The sequence below is a fragment of the Solanum pennellii genome, chromosome 4, assembly GCF_001406875.1.
Source record: "Solanum pennellii chromosome 4, SPENNV200".
NCBI classification, from domain to species: Eukaryota; Viridiplantae; Streptophyta; class Magnoliopsida; order Solanales; family Solanaceae; genus Solanum; species Solanum pennellii.
The window spans coordinates 45522966-45539048 of NC_028640.1; the positions used below are offsets into that span (position 1 = coordinate 45522966).

Below are 16083 nucleotides of genomic sequence, written 5' to 3' on the forward strand. Positions count from 1 at the left end.
AGATTGAGGAAGAATTTGGAAGAGGTGATTAGACATGACATAAACATATCCAACAAAGGGCGAGGATTAGGATAACAAGTTAGTTGGCAGTTGAGCACTTTCTCCACTTTGTAGGTGGGGGCATGTCCCTAAACGTCAACAAATAGTATATATAATAGGGAAGTACTTTTTTTTATTGAAATTGGAAAATGTAACTTGTGACTTGGCAAGTTGTCACGCATTACAAATATGATTGACATTAAAACTTGAACAAGGTAAACCACACTTCCTAATAAATCGATGGAGGACACGTTGGTGAGGATGCCCTAGCAGAATGTGCAAATCGGTAGAGGACGTTTTTGTTGAAAGAAAGGTGGATGAAAACTATGAGGATGACGCCTAGAAGTTCACTTGAGAGGAAATGAGTAGAGGTTGTCATTCCTCTGACCTAAAACATGGAAGTGTCAGCGATGCTTGATATTTTGGATGATAATAAAAGGCATGAAATTCAAGAAATACGTTATTATCTCGTGCAAATATTTGAACTGTGATTAGACGTTTCGTAATAGAAGGAACTTGAATATTTTTTTGAGGAAAAGGGATTTCGAAGAGATAGACTCAAATTAACAGTATGATGATGTGGAGCCTTTGACAATCACAAACATGAATTTAATTCACGCAGCATTAGTATTCCACTTGTTGTAGGCTAGTATAATCGAGAGTAATGTAATAAGTAGCCAAATGTCAGGAAATCCTTGCGGATCATAGGGGCTTGAGCATGATGGGACAAGTATGTTGTAGGTTGATGGTGTGATTGTACCTCTAGAAATACTTTGGGGCTAGATGATTAAAATGGTCGTTAATTTGATGTCTTTGGCGTGAATCAGCAAACCACTATTGCCTTGTAGTAGAGTTGCCTCGATAGGAATAGGATTTGCCCCCATGATTTTCTCCTCTGCCATGACCATTGTTTCGACCACAATAATGATTATAATTTGTGGTACGATTTGTCCTGGAAGAACACTGAATGAATTTAACAGCATTGTTGGACATAATATGTGAAGATGATGAGCCCGTGATCGGGTGTGATGGACATCGATGGGAGGGTCCGGCCATGAATAAACTCATGATTTAAAAAAAGGCTTGCAGTTCATTGAACGTGATAGGTTTTGGCCGAGCTAATGAAGTTATGGCGTTATTTTTGAAGTCACTTCACAGGCCCTTTAATATGTAGTTATTTTGATAGGAAAATATGAAAGGACAAACGACAACAACTAGCTCATCAGATATGAGTTACGCTTTAGTAAGATATTGAGTGATGTGTGGCCTAGTGGTCAATGAAGTGGTTATGAACCATAAGGTCTCAAAATCCATTGAGAATGGACTGGATTGGGAATAACTTCTTTATCGTTATTTTATTTGCCTGAGATGGTGAGATGGACGACATGAGTTACTTCCATCAACATATCCAAAATGGTTTTGGCCACGAGGGAATGACAAAATTTGTGTTTTCCAGAATAGGTAGTTAGAAGATTTTAGCATAATTGAGATAAGGCGGAGTGCATGATGGAGGAGATGGGCTGCCGGAATTCATTCATGATTGCTTGAGGGAGAGAGGTTGGGTACTGCCAGAACTAAAAGTACATTGTTTCTTGCTCACTGTTGCATTGATACATGAAGGAAACATATACACAACAGAGTAAACCAAGTCTAGGACTCCTACATACAACATAAGACTACAAACAAATAATAGATGGGTGGTATGGTAGATAGGAGTTATATCTGGACAAGGACTCAGTTGCTTGACTTGGATTTAACTGTCTATTATACAGTGACATGCTTTACTTGGTTGGTAGTTAAATAAGTTGTTCTAACCGCGGATAATCTAAGGAAAAGAGGCATATCAATTTGTTCAAGGTGTCACATGTGTAGACAAGAGGTAGAGACAATCAACCATCTATTTCTTATATTGCAAGTGACTAGTCAGCTGTGGAACTTGTTTATTAACCGTAAGGGTATTATAAGGGCAATGCTAGGTAGAACAACTAAACTTATGTCATGTTGGAATGAAGGAGGTAAAATTACTACCAACAAGCCAGATGGAGGATCGTCCTAGAAGCTATTTGGTGGACTATTTGGAAGGAGTGAAACCCAGTATGGTTTGAAGATACAACTAGCAATATGCATAAGATCAAGATGAACTGGATTCTCTTTCTTCTTCTTTTTGGATGTGTAAAACTGAATATATGGATAATCTTGAGTCAATTTTACAGGTTTTAGATTCCTTGAAAGAAGAGCAAGGTCTGTAATTTGTTTTTTGTTGTGAACATCTTTAAGTTTCTAGCCTAAGTTGCTCGGACTCGGATGCGGGTATCCGAGACAGATGCGAATCCGAGTATGGATACGGGTGCGGGGGTTAAGCTAAATTATTCAATATTATAAAATATAGTTATAATCATATATTTATATAAAAGAGAACCTTAGGTTCGCCTATGTGGCCCCACCAGAATTCAGAATTTCCTTTTGAATTTATTTATTTCCAAACTAGCCTTCCATTTTCATGAAAAGTTGTGACTTTTATGAAAAGTTGTAACTTTTTTGACAAGTTGCGACTTTTATGAAAGATTCTAACCGTTCCAAAGGGTTGTAACTTTTGCAAAGAGTAATAACATTTTTGAAAAGTTGTGACTTTTATGTAAAGTCGTGACTATAATGAAGAGTTGCGACTTTTACATCAAAAGTTGTAAATTTTGTGAAAAGTTGTGACTTTTATGAAGAGTCACGATTTTTATGAAAAAATATGACTTTTAGAAAAGGTTGTGACTTATCCGAAGGGTTGTAATTTTTCCAAAAAGTTGTAACCTTTCAAATAAGTCATAATAAAAATGTATTCTGACTATCCGTTGTTGACTATAAATAGAAGGATTTCCTACCACAGTTATTTGTAGGTGTTTTTTCGCTCTAGAGTAGTAGAATTCAAATACATTAATTAAGCTTCTTATGAAGTTTGTTTCATTCCTCAAAGTTTTCTTCCTTCTGTTTTATGGAGCTTAAGATGTACTTTAACCCATAGTCATTCATGTAAATTGCTAGGAAAGCAAGGTTGTTTTTATCATTATTTTTAGATATTTGTGAGTTCAAATGCTCACAAAATTATGCTGTGAGATTTTAATATGGTGTTGAAATTTTGGTTTAGAATATACAGTTGTGAACTGTCCTATTTAGAGGACACCTACTTTATGGTTGATAATTTGATTAATTCTTTCTAACTGCGTACTATAATAATAAAAATAACTATGGTTCAATCAAAAAAAAGTTGAGGCCGGTGATATGAAACATAATCAATAGTAATGACTACTCTGAGACAATGAGGAAAAATATGTATGATACAATCAATTTTAGGCTCATTTTAAAACATATACATGATACGTCATACTATAATAAAAATAGATTGATGGAGTTCATAAGAAATGAGTTAAAGATCTTCCATTTGAGTTTAGTTTATTATGTTCTTATATGGACGTGATGTTCCATTTTACTTGGGAGTGTTGTTTTTCGAGGTTTTTTTGTCCCTTCTTTATTGTGTGATTTTGTTCTTTATAACTATTTGGAATTTAGCAAATTTCATTACTTCTGACTAACTATTTCTATGGAGATTTTTCTTAAACTTCTTTCTTATACTCGAAATCTCTCTATAACTCATAATTTCTATAAGAAAACAAAAAATAATACAGAACTTTAAGATTTTGGAGGAACGCTTTGCCTTGAAATAAAATGTTCTTGACAATGTAGGGTATATATCTAAAATAAGTATATTATCGAATGATCATATGTGAGCTTAATAAAAAAAGTTCAATTGGTACGAAGCACGGGTAATTTACCCATTAATAACAATAATATTAAATATCTTGTAAAATGTTGTACTTGAAAACATATCAATTCTATGTACAAATTTAAAAGCATAAATTAATTATGACTAGTTACTACTGGAATTAATTTTAAAATAATTATAGTTCTTTTTATTTATTATTAAAAAAATAATCATTAAAGCCTAACAATTAGATGATACAATTCATTTAAGTGTTTTGTTGCCCTTTCTTCTCCCAAGAAACCCTTAACCTTCCCTTACCCTTCTCTGTTCCTTTTCAAGAAAAAAAAGTTACTCTCTTCTTTTTCAAGAACAAGACTTTGAATTCTTTGTTCTCTCCCATGGAGCCTTCACCTCCTCTCCAATCTTGTACAAGAATTTTTTTCTATGGAGCAATCAGACCTTGTGACAACTTCGTTGGAGAAAAGTCGTCTAACATTCGCCGGACATGAAATTAATTTTTTCTTTCCCGTTTTTTCGGCTCTGGTCAAAGTATCCGGATCTGATCGACCGAATCCGACCCGCACCTCGCACCCGCACCAGTCTCGCGTCGAGACGAATTCGGCTCCAAAATTGAAGAGTCCGCGCAACATAGTTTCTAGCGCAATCTGTGCGCTGAAGATTCATATACTCCATTCATCTCAATAAAAGTGTCTTAGATTGATTGGACATGTAATTTAATAAACAAAGAAAGACTTTTCAATCTTGTGGTCTTAAATTAAAGACGTGTAGTCCTTTAAATCTTGTGGTCTTGAACTTTCATGTAGAGTGTTGGAATTGAAAAAGTTGCTACTTATTGAAAGAGACTCTTTTTGGGACAAACCAAAAGGAAAAGTAAGAACATTTAAATTAGGATGGAGAGTCATATTTTGGAAATATGTATTTTTCCCAAAAAAAAAGTGTAGATATATTTGTATTCATGTTAAAAATAATATTAGTTGTATTTGAAAATACACTGATACCTCAAATTGCAAAAACAACATACCCAATATGATCCCACATGGTGGGGTCTAGGAAAAATGGGGGTGTATGCAAACCTTACTCCTACTTTATGAGGTAGAGAGGTTGTTTCCCATAGATCCTGACTCAGAAAAAGCGTAAAAACAAATTGTGGTGAAATTACTGTAGAAAATAAAAAAGGAGTACTGACATCCTCAAATTGCAGTCTACATGAATTCACTATTTCACTGCTCCCAGTTTTTCTTCACTGTGCTGCTGACACTATGCAAGCTTTCGATCAGCTTGATCTCAACGTTGCCTACTGTCCCAGCCCATTGCTTCCTTTAATCCCAATTGTTCCTCCATATCATCGACATTAATATAGACAATTACAACCAATCAAATCAGCTTGTATTCTTTTCTAAATACCCCCTTCTCTGCCGCCACTACCACTACTTTACCAATGAAATCTATGTCTTTTGATAATCATTTTTCCTGGATAGTTATGAGGTACTTACTGTATGAAGTCAAACAAATAAGGCATGATTTCTTGTAATCCACACTTGAATAATCATAGCTCTTGTTTGGAATCTTCTATATAAAACTAGTTTGTGGATCATCCTGTGGTTACTTGTTACCGGATGATGGGTTTGGACTTGACCTTTCAATTTAGCTAGTCAGGACCAAATTGTAATTTATACCCCCCCCCCCTATATATTTAAGTGATGTCCTTGCGGTCAAGAATTGTAATCATTACTTTGGGTCATTGCAATGTTTCTCTAACATCTACCACTTGAATTGTATTTTGAAGGAACATGACAGTCAGTCCAAGTAGCTTCATCTCATTTGTGTCAGAGATATTTCCGTTACTTCAGGTATCAACTATAGTATTGTCCGTGAGCTAAACTTTATTTTAGTGTTTGATTACTTTGTTTGATGATTTCTCTTTCTCTTTAAGGTCATTTTGTGCATCTGGAGTTCAATTTTTTTTAAAACAATAATCTTAGAATAGAAATAGGGATACACAATCCTACTTAAAATAGGAATAGGAATAGTATTAGGAGCAAAAATAATAAATAGTATCCTACTTGGTAAAGAATTATATTATAATGTCTATAAATAAGGTCTCTATGTAACAATGTAGATACAACAATTCAATAATATTTTTCTCCAATATTTCTCACATGAGCCTCTACGATCTTGGTAGAGAATCATAGAGCTTCCGCTGTCGGCGGGCAGCTCTGGCCAATGATTATGTTAGCAAAAGTTGGGCCACCGTATATCTTTTAAGTGATTGTTTTCTCATATCTAATTTGTGTAGCACCGTGTCATCATTCTGGTGACTACTTTTTTATATCTAATTTGTTTTTGTGTAACACTGTATCATCTTTTCGATGACTACTTTTTCATATTTAATTTGTGTAGCACCGTGCCATCATTGCGGTGACAACTTTTTCATATCTGATTTGTGTAGCATGCTGCCATCATTCTGATGACTACTTTCTCATATCTTTTTTTTTTTTGAGAAGGTAATGATTACTTTCTCATATCTTATATGTCTAGCACCATGTCATCCTTCGAAAGGTGACTTTCTCATATTTGATTTGTGTAGCACCGTGCCATCTTTTCGGTGACTACTTTTTTCATAACTAATTTACATAGCATTGTTTTTTTCGGTGACTACTTCCTTATTGTGTAGGGTCGTGCCATTATTATGACCCTACCCTATAATTTCTCTTTTTTTAGTAGGGTCGTGTCGTCAATCAGACTCTACCTATATACTTTCTATTTTCCAATAGGGTCATGTCATCATTCCCACCCTACCATATAATTCTTTTTTTTTTGAACTTGGTAAGGTTGTATATTATATCACAAAACAGTAGATGGGTCCTGAAACCTTATATACTAAAGCCCCAAAAAAATTTACTGCTCTATGTTAAATTTAGTCTAAAACATCAATTATAGAGACAATATCATTTAAGTATAACTGATTACACTAAAAACATAATAGCAAAATGTAGTTGAGCTTCACTTTTTGCACACCGTTTTCTATGCTCTCAAAACACCTAGAGTTCCTCTCTTTCCATATTGCCCACCATATTGAAGCAGGGATAAGTCTCCATCTGCCGTGCCATCATTCTGACCTGACTCGAACAATATAATTTTATTTCTCAGATTGTGACCACTTTTAGCCATCAAATCTAATACTCTTTGACACATGAGCACGTTTCCATTTTGAGCACTTTCTGGCGACCATGCACTGTGAAGAAGTCTATATGGAGCTACCATCTGATTTTGTTGCTCAAGGGAGTTGAGTAGCCTTTAATCTAAAACGTTCTTCTTAAGCTTTATTTGGGAAGTTCAACACAGTAATTGAAGAATTTGGCATGACTCGTAATAGAGCTAGTCCGCTTTGTGTTTTATCAACATTCTGCATCAAATTCAATTTTGTGAAGTCGAGTGATCAACTTGCAAATATCTCTCCAGCTCCTCATTGATTATCGTATCAATTACATTTGTAACAAGCTAGGTACATACGACTTGTATGCACCGGGTTGAGGGGAAATTGTATATACAATCCTACTTAGAATAGGAATAGGAATAGTATCACGAATAAGAATAATTAGAAGTATCTACTTGGTAAAGGATGGTATTGTAGTGTCTATAAATAGGGTGTCTATTGAACAATGCAGATACAACAATTCAATAATATCTTTCTCCTATATTTCTCACAACTTTGTTTGATGATTTTACTTTCTCTTCAAGGCCATTTAGTGCATCTGGAACTTATTTTCTTTTGAAACAATGATGTACGAACCGACTTGGTAAATAGAAAATATAATCTGGAAATGTTGCCTAATTGTAATTACTAAAACTTCGCCATGGTTGAGCCTGAATTTCTCTGTCTTTGTAGTAGTGAATTTTGGTCTCCAGTTAAAGTAAATTACAGCAAATTCCAGTGCTAGTTGATCACCAATTACTCCCTCCGTTTCACAAAGAATGACCTGGTTTGACTTGGCACGGAGTTTAAGAGTATAAAGAAGACTTTTGAATCTTGTGGTCCTAAATTAAAGTTAGGTCAAATGTACAAAATTACCCTTTAATCTTGTGGCCTAAACATGCCATGTGGAAAGCTGAAATTAAAATGTTATCAAAAAAAGAAAGAGGTCATTCTTTTTGAAACATACTAAAAAGGAAAGAAGATCATTCTTTTTTAAATGGAGGGAGTAATTATTTTGGGAACTCCATGTCTTGAGTGATTCTAATATTATACAGCAGTTATGTAATTCAGATGTATTCCCCTTGTTATTTGGAAGTAATAGTGTTTCGAACTGCTCATTCATTAACTACTGTATGATGTTACTGGCAGATCTATGCTGGCTCATTTTTCACCATTCCCTTGATCCGATGGTTTCTTGTTCAAAAGAGAAATGGTGAAATTGAAAGAAGAAATCGATCCAGGGAACAATATGCACAAGCACTTGAACGACCCGATGTCTCACTGCGGAGGAAGGTATCAATTTTTGGTTGCTTTCTTTACTACTCTCTCCGTTTCATTTTATGTGGTAGTGTTTCCTTTCTATTTCTTTCAAAAAAGAATGGCAAATTTCTAAATTGGAAATTTTATCAACTTAAACTTCTCCTTTTATTCTTAATGACAGCTTTTTATAACCACACAAATGTAATGTGGCATGTTTAACAACATTTAAGTTGTGTATTTTGGTTACTTAAACTTGTCTTTGTTTATGCCAGTAGAGTTAATCTTGTTGTAGACTGTAAAAAGTAGTTTTATGTAGTTAACAATAGGTCATGGACTGCACCGAAGGGTGTGGTCTAGTCGTCAATGAAGTGGTCAAGAACCCTACGGTCTTTGTTCAAATCTCAGCGGAAACAAAACACAAAACAGTAGGTGATTCTTCTCATCTATCCTAGCCTTGGTGGACAAACTTACCTGGTTGCCTATTACTGGTGGGAGGTGGCAGGTATTCCGTGGAATTAGTCGAGATGCGCGAAAGTTGGCCTGGACACCACGATCATCAAAAATAAAGAAATATTAGGTCATGGAATTGGATCTACCAAATGATAAGAATACCTGTGTGATTCAATCATTATATATACATATATATATATATATATATATATACACACACACACACACTAGTTCTCGAACACGTATATCTCATACTAATTAGTATTAATGTTTTAAAATGATATAAATAATAATGAAGTATGCATATGATGAAAACTGTAGGAGATTGCAAGTGCGAATTGATGAATGAATAACCTATTGGACTGATATGTACTTTATTTTCAAACTATGAATGTGAGAATATCCTCTATTTTATTTTATTTTATTTTATTTTTGAGAATTGGTAAGTAGAGCGACCTTTTATATTAGCAAGAAGGGACCATGTATTGTGGGGGATGTTGCGACCCTAGTGCAATCTTCTACAATGCTAAACAGTCCAGTATTTAAGTTTCTGGAAGTTTATATCTAGTCTCTTTGGATTTCATCTACACTTTGTGTATTTCTGTTGAAATAGTAAATATATATTATAAACAGTATGGCTCAAAGATTGTGGAATACATTTTATTACATCAATAAACCAAAACATCCCCGTGTATGTATGCTATACATATATGATTCTTTTGGAAATTGAGGTGAGATTACATGGGATTCTGATGTCTAAATGCAAATAATTATGATATCTAGGCTTGTTATTCCAAGAGCATGAAATAATAGATTAAGATGTCACAAATAGATTCGATATCAGATAGTTGAAATGGGAGAGTGCTATCGAGGTGTTATGTGATAGAAAGATGTCTTACCAAAGTGTGACATAAGTTGGACAACAAATTATAAGACCAACAATGTTTTATGGGAGTGAATGTTAGGCCGCTCAAGTCCAACACATCCACAAGAAGTGTCACAAAATGTGGAAGCTAAGATGGATGTGTAGTCATACATGACTAGACAAAATTAGAAATGACCACATTTATGATAAGGTCAAGTAGCACATATTGAGGATAAAATAATAGAAGTCAACTTGAGATGGTGTTCATGCCTTTGCCAAACACCAAAGGCATCAGTTCTATATGTAAAATCATGGTGAGTGAAGGCGTTAAAAGAAGACAAGGTAGACCTAGATCCATTTGGAAGGAAGTTGTCTCGACGGAACTAAAACCAGAGGCGTATCCAGGATTTGGAGGGTAGGGGTACCACACAACGCTGCTATTTATTAAGTCCAAATAAGGTAAAGATATGATCGTTTGCGGTTTGGTTCGGATTATTTATCTTTTTCTTTATATAGACAGATCGATCAAACGAAAAAATTGAAATAATTTTGACAACTTAGTGCAAAGAAAAAGCTTTTAACAATATTAGTAATATCATAAATATGTCATTGATTTTTAATTGTACTCGACAAATTTTCATATTCTAAAAACACTCAATGATGGAATAACTATTTGTATTTTTTAAATACTTCACACTTTATGTAACAAATTAAATAGAAAGTGGTTGAGAACCCTAAGGTCTCATGTTCAAAACTCAGCGGAAACACACAAAAAAAAAAAGTAACAAACTAAATACAAAGAGGCCGAAGATCTTTACATACATAATTTCAATAACTTAGACAAAGTAATATTAAGAAGTCTCAAGCCTCAGCTGACAATAGTAATTAATCTGAAGAGGCCGAAGAAATCAAATGTAATCAGAGCCTTGCTTTGTAATTTGAAGTTCTTGATCTCTAGCCCCCCAATTTTCTTGCTCTGTGTTCTGATTTCCACTTGACTAGATGGTAGCCTTTTCTCTCTTTATTTTTTTGCCAAAGAAAATTTCTCCGGATACTATCTAACCTATTGATGATCCCTTTTGAATAGTCACAGAGTAGTAGACCATAGAATACTCTTGTAAATATGGTTTAGTGCAACATAGCATTGTTTTGGTTCTTGATAGATACAGAAACAATTACTAGGGATGGCAATGCAATGGGGCGGGGCGGTTTTTAGCTTATGCGGGGCAGGTGCTAACAAATAATTGTAAATTTCAAGTGGGGCGGGGCAGTTGTGGGTTGAAACAAATGGCTGAAATTTCAGCATTGATTTTGCTCGCTGGCAATACAATCTATGCTAGAAGACCCATTTGAACTCCAAAATTTTTAACCACTTCTGAATTTAATTTAAACAGTTTAAATTTATTATTAATCAACATTCAACAATAATAATTAAAAAATGAAATATAGAGTGGATTAAAAATAAGTTTATTTAATTTTTTAAATAACTATTAAAAAATTACTAGGCAACATGATAAGAGGCTTGGGCATCTGTCAAGGATACTCATCTTCTTTGTCATGTAAGATTCTATTTTTGTAACATTACAATCCCTGTAGTATTAGTCATATATTAACTTCTTCTTTTTTTCTTTTTTTAAATATTAACTTGAATGTTCTTTTAAATTCATTTATTTTTAATTTATTATTCTGCATAATATTTTTAACCTTAAAGTATTACAGGAAAGGAAAATAATACCATATGTAAATAACAAGGTAGAAAAAAGAAAACAAATACTCATGCGGGGCAGGGAGGTGGATTTATGCCGGGCGGAGCGGGTTGAAATCAAAGAAAAATGTCATGCCGAGCGTGTTGAATTTTTTGCGGGTTAAGATACCCCCTCCCCATTGCCATCCCCAACAGTTACCAAGGTCAACAATAATTAAGTTTAAATTTTTTTTACAACTAAGGTATTTGATTAGAGTGAGCTAAATACAATATATTGATACATTTGAAGATCATTGTCCCATGGCTTGATGGATAAAGTGCTCGACTTCTAATCAAGTAGTTGTGGGTTCGAATCATTCGGGCATGAATTTTTTTGCAAAAGAAACGAAGAACGCAACATAAAAATCTGCTAGAGTGTCATACTAGAATCGAGCTCACACCCTTGAAACAGATTAACCGCTTGCAACTGGAACCTCACGCTACTTTGTAACTATGGGTGGCACAAATAACATTTGAGAATATCTTATGCATATACAAAATTTTGACGGAGGCTTCCGGATGCCATGGTGCCCTCTCCCATTTCGTAGATCTGCCCCTGCCTACAACCTCTTGGTGATCCTTTAAGACCTAAAAGAGTTAGGCTACAATTTTGTTTTTAAAAAAAAGTTCCATTTAGATTCTACTTATTACTCCCTCCGTCTCATTTTAAATGACACTCTTTTCTTTTTAGTTTGTCCCAAAGAGAATGTCTCCTTATTATAAATTTATAATTAGAAACAATTTAACTTAAAAATTGTCCTTTTACCCTTAATGAGGTATATAGCCACACAAATATCTAAGGATTGTTTTAGACCACAAGTTTCAAAAGTTCTCCTTTCTTTCTTAAATACCATGCCAAGTTAAATGGTGTCTCAAAATGGTTTATGAGACGGAGGGAGTAGTTGTCTTAGTCATGTCATCATTTTTACTTGCGTTCTATGCCTTACTAGCAGTTGTTTAGCCTTCAAAGATACATCACTAGAAAATATAATGAACATAAGCTCAAAAAGAAAATATAAAGAACATACTTTTTATTTTTGTTATTATTATTCTTATTATTCTTCTTACTATTATTATTTGTATAATAGTGGTTCCGAGATGAGTCAAATGAAGTAACGTATTCATATAGCCCACTCGAACATGGTCAATGAGGATTCTTATATTTCTTTCTCTCCGTACTACACCACCAAATACACACTGGACTGATGTTCCACATGCTCTTCATTGCTTTAGGCAAATCTTTTCTCTTCCGGCTTTTCAAAACTTTTGTAGTGGACATTGGCATCATCCATCTCGAACGCAAAACTTTGTAGAACATTTGCCAAACTTGAGCTGCTACAGACCAGTGTAAACAAAAATGATTAATTGTCTCCACACCTGTAACATTTATTGCTTAGCGCAATGCCCCTTGTCTGCAAATTGACTTGAGTGAGACGAGCCAATGCTTGACAAGTCAATACCAATGTTTGATGCCTATTGATTATTTTCACAGCTTTTGTTACTGATGTCTCGTTCCCACTTTCAAGATGTACCAACTCTCTTAATTATATGTATAATTTTCAGCTCCTGAGTGCCCGGGATATGGCACAGAGAACTTTTATTGGCCAGGATCGAATTGTTTACAGTACAGACAGGGACTTATATGAGCAAGATTATGATGCACAACAATGGGAGAAAAGATTCCGAGAAATTGAAAAGTCTGAATAGATGGTGTTATTTAAAGGTGTTTTGTAAAGTCTCGAGTTCCATACACACAGAGACTCCGATAAATTATACCTTTCAATGCCTCCAGCCACGACATAAGGCAGGCAAAGCTGCAAGTCCACCAACTGTTAGCCATTGTGACACTCAATTTGGTGATAAGAATTGGAGCATGCCAAACAGTAGATTGTGATGTAATCAGCAACATTAATCCAGGCTTGAGAACTACAAGATTCAAAGTGTAGTTCATTAAGAATGTTCAAGTTGTGTACTTGATATGACACTCGATCTGCTACAAATGCCAGGCTTTTGTAACTAAATTAGCCTTGTTGTGACATTTAGTCAATTAAGATGTTACTGTGGTTACTCTGTATGTTGAATTTGGGAACATTTTTTCGAGCACAATTATTTGAATATTTTCTGACAAAAGCATTGAACATTGTTTTAGATTGTTCCATGCAAAACCCATGAATAGGAACTATGGACCTTGTCATTTTGAAAATTGAAATGTTTCCACGCTTGTGCATTATGCAGCACAGGATCATCAGTTTACATATGAAATTTCGCTATGCAAGGTTATGGAAAAACACAAGTGCTACATGACAAGTAGGGGAAAGTGAAGGAGAGAACACACCTAGAACCTGTAGAAAGCAAAACCAGGAAACTTCATCTATATAAAGTTGACCACCTTCAGGGTATGGCATCTACTTCACAAACAAAGGAAAAGAACAAGAAGTTCATCAAAGCAGTCTCTGAATAAATCTCAAAAGAATAACTTCAACTAACACAAAAAGATGATCAATGAATCCATTCCTCACCCAAACTAAGGATATATATAGAATATATCATCTTCTAACGCAGCCACAGACTATTAAAACAACATTGATCCAAATGCTATGCACGGCACTTACATTTGAGAAACTAGTGTTAAGCCATATATATTTTGCCATAGCTTAAAAAAATATTTGGCAACCATCCCAAGTTTTTAAGTTGTTACAATTACATGTGTGAATTACTTTAAAAAAATAATTACTTATTTTAAATATATTCTTTGATTATTATCATTTATAGCAATATAAAACATTATTATATAATAATTAGAATTATCTCTGTCTCTTACCTCTTTATCCTTTTTCTCTCACCTTTTTTTTTGTCTCTCTTTCTCCTTTTCTTATTTCTATTGTTCTCTCTTTCTTGTTTTCCTTTTATTCTCTTTTAATCTTGATTTCTTTCTATTGTTCTTTTTCCCTTGCTTTTTGATGCTTTTTTTTCTTCTCCTTTGGCTGCTCTTTCGTCCTTTCTTTCTCTCTACTTTCTTTCATAGAGTAATCAATAATTTGTAGGCTGAATAAAAGTCATATCAATAATTAATTAGACAAGTAATATAATCGTAATAAATGAAGAGACTTAATAAACTGCAAAATGAATTAAACTTAAATTTAAAATGTTGCAGAGTGAATTAAACTTGAAATAAAATATATAACACTCATATTAAAGTTGAATTAGAAGAGAATTAAACGTGAATGCGAAATGTAGCAAATGAAAGAACATTTTATGATTTGTAAACTAAATAAAACTTACATCAATAATAAACTAAACAAATAATCAGATCGAAATAAATCAACCAATAAACTGCCAAATAAATTAAACTTATTTTAAAAGTGTATTACACAAATATTAAAGTTGAATTAGAAGAGAATCAAGTATGAATAAAAAACATAACTTACGAAATAACATACATCGATCTATAAAATGAATTAAACTTGTATCAATAATGAATTAAACAAGTAATTTAATAGTAACAAGTCAACCCAATAAACTGCAAAATGAATTAAATTTGCATTAAGAGTGTATTACACAATATTAAAGTTGAATTAGAAGAGAGAAATAAGAATGAATGAAAAATGCAACTAATGAAAGAAAATACAATGATCTAAGAGTGAATTAAATTTGTATTTAATAATGAATTAAAGTATTAATTCAACAGTAACAAATCAACCAAATAAACTGTAAAATGAATTAAAGTAGCATTAAAGTGTATTACACAATATTAAAGTTGAATTAGAAAAGAAAATTAAGAATGAATGAAAACTATAACTAATGAAAGACAAGACAATGATCTATAGACTGAATGAAGCTTGTGTTATTCATAAAAAAAACATGTATTATATGTGCTTATAAACTATTTTGGTTTGTATCCCTAAGAATGTACGTAATGTTTGCAATATGTATTAAAAACGTATAGTTCATGATTTTAATACAATTTTAATACATATCTAATTCAACTTTAATACAATTGTAATACAGTTTCATAAATTTTACCTTTTTCGAGTTTCAATCTTATATTTCTCCTAAAATCAATTATAAACTTAACACAAACTCTCTTAAAATTGAGGTATAAACTTCAAATTGTATTTTTAATTATTTGTAGAATCAACCTATCCAAACTAATCACGAGTTCGTAAGCCTCATAAAATGAATTCAAAATTTGAAGCTTTATAAATGACCATCAATGGTGAATTCTTGTTGTTGTAATTTTAGAGATTTGAAATTTTGTTTGAAAACATAATATTCTACAAATTTTTAATTTTTTTAATTCTCTTCTTGTTATGTTTTTGGGTAAAATAGTGAAATAGGGAAAAAATTTGATTTGATAATAATTATTTAAATGAAAATTTTAATAGAAGAAGAATAAAAAAAGAAAGAGGAGGAAGAGAAAGAAAAAAAAAAGACGACGAAGAAGAAAAATAAAAACAAGAAGATGGGGAAGAGAAAAAGGACAGAGAAAGAAGAGAGCGAAGCGGTACAGTTTTTTAATTCAAAAAAAATTATATTTAGTTAGAAAATTTTTATTGTCATAAATGGTAAATATTTTTCTAAATATAGCATATTTATGTGATTTACCCTTTTAAGTTCTAAAAAAATTGGCGCAAATTCTAGTAATTGGGAATTATTTAAAATTTAAAACTCGAACTTTTATATTTTATAAAAACACCCATCATTTACTGTTTTGGATTAAATTTCATTCATAGTTCGTTGTACAAAATTTATATATA

General features: G+C 33.1%; 1 protein-coding gene across 1 annotated transcript in view; it reads left to right on the plus strand.

Annotated features, from left to right (window-relative positions):
• LOC107017791 (uncharacterized protein At5g03900, chloroplastic) overlaps nucleotides 1-13474 on the plus strand; it is a 39431-nt gene extending 25957 nt beyond the window's left edge. The window contains exons 11-13 of the mRNA XM_015218054.2: nucleotides 5598-5661; nucleotides 8157-8300; nucleotides 12890-13474. Coding sequence (XP_015073540.1) covers nucleotides 5598-5661; nucleotides 8157-8300; nucleotides 12890-13033 — 352 coding nt within the window. The 3' untranslated portion in view covers nucleotides 13034-13474. The remainder of the gene's footprint in view (nucleotides 1-5597; nucleotides 5662-8156; nucleotides 8301-12889) is intronic.
• Nucleotides 13475-16083: the final 2609 nt, after the last annotated feature.